At 33.4% G+C, this 10,054-nt stretch overlaps 1 protein-coding gene across 1 annotated transcript; it reads right to left on the reverse strand.

Moving 5' to 3' along the window:
• Positions 1-4,075: 4,075 nt before the first annotated feature.
• Positions 4,076-5,788, reverse strand: LOC108346693 (serine/threonine-protein kinase D6PKL2). Its single transcript, XM_017585753.2, is given in 4 exon segments — positions 4,076-4,319; positions 4,321-4,337; positions 4,339-5,238; positions 5,489-5,788. Coding segments are annotated over 4 exon segments (1,461 nt in total).
• Positions 5,789-10,054: the final 4,266 nt, after the last annotated feature.

The raw sequence follows: 10,054 nt of genomic DNA on the forward strand, positions 1-10,054 counted from the left end.
AAAGGATACATATTCAAATATAATTCAATTTGTGACACTAGAAAGTTTTTCCCTCTTTGCAAAGATGTTTTTCTTCAAAAGATACGAACCATCAGACAATGTAAGAACACTTTAGATTTTCTCTCTTTTCGCGTTGTTATACTTCTTATGTTATTCTTTCCTTTTTCATCAACAACATCTTTTGTTCAAGCTTTCTTCTATATATAACTTCTCTTGAAATATGATCGTTAGACTAAGAAGTTGACTTCTTAAGAGTTGATAGCTTTTTTATGTGAAGTCAAACTTTAGTCTACTTTGTAGGGTCCAAACATTTTTCTTATAACTTTAAGTGAAACTTGAGCTTGTACGATGTGATAGAGAAAATGGCTTCAAGGAAACATTCTCATAATGTTCTTCTTCTCTCACAACATCTTTTTCGTGGGTGTCATGATTATAATAATATCTTTTTGCTTTATTGATCTGTACGAATATCAATAAACAAAATATACAAACATCAAAGTATTTTTTCATACACGCATTAAGTGTTTTAAATGTTGATAAATGTTGAGCAGTGTAACATATTCAACACATTTTATCATTTGTCAAATGTATTCATTATAAAATGCTTTCTCAAGGCTAAATCATTTGGTGGTCACTTATTAGACGATACTATAGAAGGCTTTGCTTGATATAAGATTGTCTTGAATAAAAACATTTCTTTTAACCTTAGTGTCATATAAGAGATAAACCTCTATTTTAATAAGAAGCCAGCATATTTTTCTCATAGAGTCTATTGAGATATTTCAATGAGAGACCCTTGTTCTTAGATGTTATTCATAAATTTTCTTAGTCTATTTAAATAGTTCAGTTTAGAAAGCATTACTTCATCTATTCGCTTCAAATGTTATAAGATGTTTCTTTACTAGACACTACTTGTTTCAAACAACTTTTCCTACATAGTAATATTTTGTTTAATGTTAATTGTTAAACTTAAAAACTTGGGTTGCTTAGACAGTGTATGCTCTAGATTATTTTTGTCTTAACAATCTCCCTCTTTTTTATTTTTAACAAATACTCATGCTAAACAAAGTATATTTCAGGATAAATTTGAAAGTGTTTGGTTAAGATAGTAGTTTTCTATCTTAGTGAGTAATGTGTACTTTAAGTGTGCTCCCCCTTACTCCTAGCTCCCCTTGAATTGTTTAACCTTTATCAGAGAAAATGTGATATTTCTCAAAAATTTCCTGTTGATAGGAGGAGGTTAACCTCTTTATATCTTAGTTGTTCATGATGAACAATTAAATGATTATTAATGGTTTCTTGCATAACAAATTACATGACAAATTTTTTATCTTTATCATCTTTGTGCTAAATATGTAATTCCATTAATGTTGAATGAATCAAGCTTGAAACAAATTAATAATCTCATTTCTAGTATAAATAATTAATTAAATATGTTATATAATCTGTTAGATTTTGCCAGATCACTTAGAAAATTAACAGGGGCAAACTGCTCTGTTACTGATATAATCTGTTAAGGATGGAAATGGATGGCTAATATGTCTAAGTGGGGAAATAATCCATTACCTAAGTTTGATAATCAATTACAACAGAGAAATAGTCTAATCCATTACATAAATAGCTTAATATGTTAAGATTGTTAAGTGAATCAATAAATATGCTTAAGTGATTAAATGATAACACACATAGAATAATATATTAAAACAGGGAAAAAGCATAATTGGTTATGCAATTAACATAATCGATTATACTACGACATGTTTTAAAAATGCTATATATATGTGACTTGAAACTTATTTCAATAATGTTACAAATTTCAAATAATAACATTCATATTGAGCTTTGATTACAAGAGGTTTCAAGAAACATTCTTGGAGGATTTACGCTTCATTGGTTGATTACACATCAAGATTCATTCAAGACTTTTTGCTAAAGTGGTTTTGACTCATTTTGCACTTGAAGAGTGTGTATTAAAGATTAGGTTCTTTAAACAATTTGTATTGTGTACCTATGCGGGGATAGCCAAGGGTTAAGAGTTGAGATTGCTCTTTGTATTTGTAAGGATTGAGGGTGTTCATCTCTTGCGTTGCTATTTTGATTTTGTGTGGTGAGAGAAGTGCATTGAGAGGGTTGTCTCTGTATTCTTATATAATGAATCATTATAGTGGAATTCCTTCAACTAAGGTTATTGAAGGAGGACTAAATGTAGGCTTTTGATAGTCGAACCAGTATAGATTGTTTGTGTGCTTGATCTTTCTCTACTCTTTCTCTACTTGTTGATTCATTACTATTTGTTTATTGATTTCAAGAAGCCAAGAACTCATAAAGATTTAAAAAGATCATTAAAAAAGGTTAATCCAATTCAACCACCTCCCCCTCTTGGCTTGAGATATAAAACTTTTCTTTTCTTACATTTCCTTTAGTGCATCTTTGTGTTAAAATCTATATTAAAGCATAATATTTTCATATCAAATCATTGTATCAAAGTATTATTTCCTTTTTAACAAGATATTAGAGAGGAATATTATTATTAGAGTAAACATATCATCAACTTTTAATATTGCATAATGTATATCGTCTAATCATTTTATAGTACTATTAGAGCATATTATATATATATATATATATATATATATTATTAGATGATTATCATTTTGTAAAGAATATGACTTCCTTAAGTCATATGTGTCCATGATATGATATGCAACAACAAAGATCTCAATATCTATTATGAGAGCGTAAATATCAAATTTAACATAGATTTATCTATCAAAGCAAAACAAAAAAAAATAAAGATTTATATATATATATATATATATATATATATATTTGATTTTAGTCATAACAAAATTTAATTTCATATTTCATCCGATTATATTATGTAATGTCCTAATATTACATTACTTCCCTCGATGTAATATCTATCTAGCTTACCATTTTCTCTTCCTGATTGACAAACGTAAAAAAGGAAGGGGAAGGAAATCATCATGGAACAAAGAGAAGGGGTTTCGAGGAAGGCGAAGGAAGGGAATGGGTTTGTGAGGAAAACATTGTCACCATTGCTTCTTGACACACATTATTTTCTATGAGGTCTCTAAGCAGAGACAACTTTTTTTCTTCTTGTGAAAAAGAAGTAGTTCCTTTCCAAGCTCAACCATAGAGGTTTGTAGGCCTTCCAAATTAGTGTAGTTACTTTTTGTTTTCAAGGGTGCTTTTGGTGGGATGTCTTTTATCATGTGTTTTGGAGCAAGATTTGTTCTCTTGGTGTGTTTACCAAACTCATCATTTTATGATAAGAGTTCGTCTAGCTCGTGTAAATAGTTTAGGTTTTTCTAACAGACGCATTTAGCACGATGTTTTCCAACACATCATTTGAGACTTTTTAATGTTCTTTCTAAGGGCACTATCTGACACTTTTATCAGTTGAGGCATACCGGGAGTTTATTATTGTCCAAGACTACAAGATTCTTTTTGACGTGTTTGGTGGTATGTCTTGTTTACACCATGCGTTTAGCAAGCATCTTATGAGTTTTTGGATTTTGAGATGTTCTTTTAAATACATCTTTTCAATCATTTTATTTTTTCAGCTATTTTAGAGTTTTTTTTATCATTGTTCAGTGATGTTTACTTATTGATGAATTTCCTAGAAAATTGTTTAAAAATGCTCCCACTAGTGCAGTCAAGAGAAACGACATCGATTATTTTCGTCCATAGGCATCGGTTTCGAAACCGAGACATATACAAGCGGGACAAAAAGTCTACCCCTTTATGCCTCGGTTCAGAACCGAGGCAAAAAATGGTAAGATTTTGCCTCGGTTCAATGGTAACCGAAGTAGTAGTGTTTTTGATTTTTTTTTCAGGACTTTACGCCTCTTTTCCTTTAGAACCGAGGCAATATCTTCCCCTTCCATCACCATGGACCTTTCCTTCATGATCATTCCATCGAATAAGTTCTGTGTGGGGTGCCCATCCCGCTGGGGAAGAACAGGATGAGAAGAAAGGGCAGCAGAGGGAAGCACCAATCGCCGACCATGTAAGGCCTCACGTGGTGGCCGCGAACGCTAATGACCTTGTCCTAGACGATGTCGCTAGAGGTGAGGCGGTGGTAGAGGAGGCTGTCGTGGAAGTGGGTGGAGAAACATAAAGCATATCGTGCTGCATATTTTGAGAAATGTTTCCCAGGTTGTCGTTGCCTTAAAGTGTGCATATCACCGCTTGGACAATATTCCATCACCAAGCACGAGAATCTGTCAGTCTCAAAATGTGTATACAAAGTTCATAGAAATGGATGGTCCAGCAACTGTTATATCTCCCTCTCTCTGTGCTCTAGTTAACTTATTTTCTGCTTGCTAGGGATTCCTTATCCATAACTTTCATTTCAAAATAACACCGAGTTCCACTCAGTTCTGAAAGATATAAACTTCCAATGTTACCACATCCTAGACCTTTGAGTAATCTAAAATGACTCATGCCCAGAATTCCATCCTGTAATTGAATGATAGGAATAACCTTCCACCTAGAATCATTTCCTTTGTGAGGCTTATTGGCCCTACCATTTATGTTGCTCCAGTTGCTGTTTTCGCTTAGGCCACTGTTATGACTTGCCCAACTAGCACTAGTTTTTGCACTCTCTAGTGAATCCCCCCTTACACTCCCTTTAGTACTATCACAGTTTCTATCTAAACCAAGCATGTCATCACTAGTCATTGCATCACTAGTCATTGCATCACTCCAATATGTACTAGCACAACTATTAACAATGCTCATCGCAGTGACAATACCAGTACTATCAATACTGCTTAGTGGACTGACATTTCCACTTGGAGGCAAAGAAGCATCCCAAACACATTCTTTTTCCTCAACATTAGGAGGTAGGAGAGAGTTCTCAGTATTCTGTGATGCCCGAGGACCCAAAAAGGCCAAGTTCCCTATGTCTTTTATTTCTTCAACTAGACTTTGCGTAGGGGTAAGAACAACTGGATTTGGTTTCTTTGTAGGAACACGAATTGAGAGATCTTCCGAAAAAGGACCCTTTGTGGGCAAGCTCTTGATCAAGAAACCAGCCTCCGATTTGTTTTGATCTATCGGTACATAAACTGTTCTCATAAGATTTGTATCAACAGGCTCTGTATCACCATCAAATAAACTTGGACCACCATCCTCAAATGAATAGTTGCTTTCCTTCAATGTATCACCATCAGGCACAAACTCCTCAGCTTCTGGCGAGGAGCCCTTTCCCTTCCATAAAATCCCATATCTTCTTGTACCAAATATATTCGTGCATTGGTTAATTAGGCCACTTCTCTAATTGCGGCCAGATGTGAAAGAACGACATGCACATCCCTTGTTTTGGACAATTGATTCACTTCTCTGAGTCAAATCCCAGCAGCACCAGAAACCTCCTGACAATTATTTCTCTAGCTCTCTTGCAGTAGATAAGTGTGCTTTCGATACCTTAATAAAACCTAACTACTGAGTAAAACAGAACCCAATACATATGCCAGTATGCGAGGAAGGCGGAGACGGAGTAGTCGAAGGAGGTGTTGTTGGTGGTGGTGATGTTGGGGTTGTTGTTGTTGGTGGCGACGACGTTGGGGTTGGGAAGGGAGGATGAGGGGTGCGTGGAAGAGACATAGGAAAGGACGGAGGCGATGGTGAAGAAAAGGAAGGGGGACATGGAGGAGGGGTTGGCGGTGGTTGATGAGAGTGAGTAGGAGAGGAGGGAGGTGGTTAGGTCGAGGGAGTTGTGGAGGTGAAGCAGATTTGATAGTGTTAACGATTGATCCATCTTTTTTCCTTTCACTCTCTCACCTCCTCTAATGCCTCAGTTGCTTAGATAATTGAGGCAGAAACTCTATTCAGAAAAGCTGTCAAGTGAAAAGTCCTTTTTGCAAGTGGGAGTAGAGTTTTTTGTCTCGATTGTTCTCAGAATCGTGGCAGTATCCCCTTTAGGCATCGGTTCCTGGGCAACTGAGTCATATACTTTCGCTAAAACTACGATAATGCCACCGCACTTTTATACGCTTCGGTTTCAGTAAAACCGAGACGTATATAGCGCGTTAAAAAACCTTTGTTTTACTAGTGTCCTTATAAAATCCTTTGTTCCTAGTAGCCTTGTTTTCCTATTTGTGTTGTGATTCTTAGATGACTAACACTTCGTTGGCCTTCTTTTGTTGGTCTATTTGATGTATTAAGGTACTAGTTGATTTTTGCCTTTTCTCTTTGGTAGCCTTTCTTTTCTTCCTAGTGACACTATTTGTGTAACTTTTCTTGCCAAAACACTCTTTGGATTCCTAGTGTTTTATTATTTATACTTGAATATTTCTTATGTGAATTTAAATGTTTTAATTCTTATGTTATTTTATTTCTTTCATTAATTGTCATATGTTGAGTTCAGCTTTTCAATAGACTTGTTGTGTAGACATCTTCTAATTTATACTTGGTGTTCTCATGTTGCTTTTGTAACAGTTACTGTTTTGACTATTGTAATCTCGTTCTTTGTTTATATTCCTTTGTTTTGATTGTTTGAGAAACTCAGACCACACTTAAGACGACTTCGTTTTAGTATTGTTTGTTAAACTTCAAAATAAAAAGTGTTGTAGACAAGTTTATCTTAACAATAGTTAGAAGTTGCTAGCTTAAACTTTACGTGTTGGAATTGGCAGTTTTGGAAACGTTTGGTGTAGCCAATTGCTTCAAATGGAACTTGGGAATCTAATATTGTTTTATTTATTTAAAATTGGTTGCTTAATTGTTTGCTTTAGTTTTTAATTATTAGCATTGTTTGATTGTTTTCTTGTTCGCATGAGTAGATTCATATTCTGTCATGATGTGCATAATGTTTGCATCATTAGAGAGCTGTAGGATTATACAAGACTAGATCATTTCAGAGGAATTCATGTAGGATCATACAAGATAGTGAGTGAGTTTTTAAAAGTAAGAAATTTCTAACAGAGCCTATGGCTCAAGCGGTAGAGTTGGCGCTCAAGCCGATATTCGTGGGTGAGAAATAGTGGGTTTAAAATGTTGAACTTTAAAAGTTTAAGCCTTATATAAAGCTTTTCATTTAAAACGCACTACCCAATATGTCACCCCACTCACTCTCAAACCCTCTAAAACCTCTAGAATTCCTGAAATCTTCATTCTACCATTCCAACTTTCTTCACGAATTATCTTGCTTTCATCATTCCAACTTTCTTCTCTACATTTATCTTGTAAGTACAACATGAACGTTTAATTCTTTTTCTAACTCTTTGTTCGTAAATTAGGGTTCGTTCAAGCCCAATCTATAGCTTGAAGACCCTTATTTGTGAATTTACATTTGCATGTAAATTTATGTTGAATGAATGATTTGGAAGTGTTGGACATCTCATTTTTGACTAAAGAAAGATCAAATGCAAATTTTTTCCATAAAAACATTAACTTTTGTTCTTGCATGTCAAATTTGCAAGAAGATTAAGTATTCAAGGAATACCCTATTTTTTATTATTGGTGATGAAATGCATGTTGTAGATGTTGATGAAAATTTTGGTTCGAACATGATGAAAACATGCATAAGAAAAATTTTGATGAAAATTTAATGTTGAACTTTTGATTGAATGTTGATGCATGTTAAACATCTGAGGTTGTTGAGCCAATTGATTGATTATAAGAGGAAAAACTTAACTTATGGTTGATAAATTTATGTGGAATGACACCACAACATAGAGCTATGCAAAAAAATCCCTGCATCTTAGAAAGGGAAAGCAATAGCCACGTCTATAAAAAGGAAAAAGCCTAACTTGATACTTGAGCTATTTGAGAGCACATCGTCTAACACCCTTGTTCCTTCACCACCTCAAGAGAAGAAGTCTTCAAGTGGTACAGATTTGAGAAGAAATTCTCTTCAAGAAGAAGGATATGATAGAAGACTATGTTCTAATCCAATACAAGAAGAACATGAGGAGAAGCGATTGTAATTCAAAGGACCTATGACTCTTTGAAGCTCGTGATGCTCCATGTAGTTTGGGATTCAAAGGACACGATGACCATGACTTGGGCACACTTATAAAATAGTTTACGCAATTAAAAGTATTTTTTAATTTGCTTTTAATTTTTTTAACAATTTGTAATTTTCGGGCTAGTAGAATTTGTTGGGTGAGTTTCACTTGTTGTGCTTGCAAATTGTGTTTTTAGTTATTTTAGGGATTCTTAATATTAGTGATTATATATACTAGCCCGAAAAATAGATGTGGACATCTTGGATGGTCATTATATGAAATTGGTTTTCATAAAAAGATGATTCTCTTGGTTCTTGTTTTAGAACATCAAGTTTAATCAAAGATTGACATCTTTATGACAAATCTTCCTTGACTCATCAATATGTTAGATTGTGATGTCTAGGGATGACAAAAAGATCTGTGCCCGCGGATATCCGCGACGGATAATTATTATCTGCAAATATTTATTACCCGCGGGTAACGGGTAGCAGGTATTTTAATATCCGCTTCTAAATGGGTCGGATGCTGGTATTATACTATTTGATCTACGGATACCTGTTACTTGAAAAAAAAAATAATAAAAATTTAATTTATATTTTCTAAAATTAAATTTTTTTTATTACTCTTAAAAAAGGGAAATTTTAATAACAATGGCTTATGATTCCTTTCAATTATCTTTTTTTTTAAAAAGAAAAAAAAAGGGTTACATTACTTTTGACCTAATCCTAATAGAGATATTAGATGTTGAATTACAGATGTAGAAAATCCAATTAGAAAATTCTCGCTTAAGGGAGACTATTTTCTTCTTCCTTATGGTTTAACTCGCGTTGTAGGGAGTAGGCTCCATTCCCTCTTCCTCTCTCTCTTGGTTCTGATTGGGATTTTGTTCCTATTTGGGATTTGAAATTAGGGTTTTATTTGTTCTTTTATTTTGTGGTTTCTTTTGTACATTTTGATTTGCATTTTAGGAGTTCGTTTCTTGATTTCTTTCCTGTTGATTGGTGATGCAATTTTGGGGTTAAGGTTCGAATGAGTGTTTTGAGTTTTTCTAAATTTTAATTCGTTGATGCAAATTTGATTTTTGCACGAAAGAGAAGACCTTGATGATTGTCGTTTGGGGATTTTTGTGATTGTCTTCTGTTTTTGGAATTTGGGTTTAGGGTTCTATTTGTGTTCTCCTGGACACTGTTTATCTCTCTGTTTCATACATATACAAGTATTTGTGGGTTAATCCTGTGACTAAATTGAGACTTCAGGGTGTTTACTCCTCATATCCTTTTTTTTCAAAAATTGTTCAATATTTGTTCTCTTTAACTTGCTTAAAAGTTATATTGTGTACTTTTAATATATAGAAAATATATTAAATTTTCTCTTTAACTTATAATTTAATTTAGATCTTATTTAAAAATTCATAAAATATATTTTTCAAAAATTTGCGAATTAAAAACGGGTATCCAACCGGTATCTGGAGATTGAAAAGATCCACAATTTTTTATGCAAATATCTAGCGAGTAACAGATTGGATTGCAAGTATGATTTCTTATATACGGATCAGGTTGTTGATAGACATTATTAGACCTATCATCCCTAGCTAATGACGTCTCATTCATGTCTAATTTCATATTCTTGTTTGATTTTCTTTGTTTATAGCAAATAAGGAATGAAAATTAGAATTCTTTCCTAAATATGATCATTACAGTTTTGTTGTTACAACAAACTTGATCTCATAAAGAAAAGCATCAGACACACTGCACCACTGCCAGCACTCTCAGATAAAATAATAAGTGGATTGGAATTCTTGCAAGAACCTAAGACACATCATACTTATAGTAAAAAAGAGAAGAGACACTTAAAGTAGACGGAATATCCACAACAAATAAAATAAAAGAAGAGAAAGACAATAAATATAAGAATAAGTATGTTAATAACAAAAATTCGTGGAATAAATGAAAAAATATAACTATTAATCTTTGAAAAGTGAATAAAAGAATATATTATAAAGAGTAAAGTAGAAATAATAATTGAGGACACAAAATATATAAGTTATGTATCGTATAAAATATTAACCGAACCGA

Source organism: Vigna angularis, chromosome 9 (assembly GCF_016808095.1).
Source record: "Vigna angularis cultivar LongXiaoDou No.4 chromosome 9, ASM1680809v1, whole genome shotgun sequence".
NCBI classification, from domain to species: Eukaryota; Viridiplantae; Streptophyta; class Magnoliopsida; order Fabales; family Fabaceae; genus Vigna; species Vigna angularis.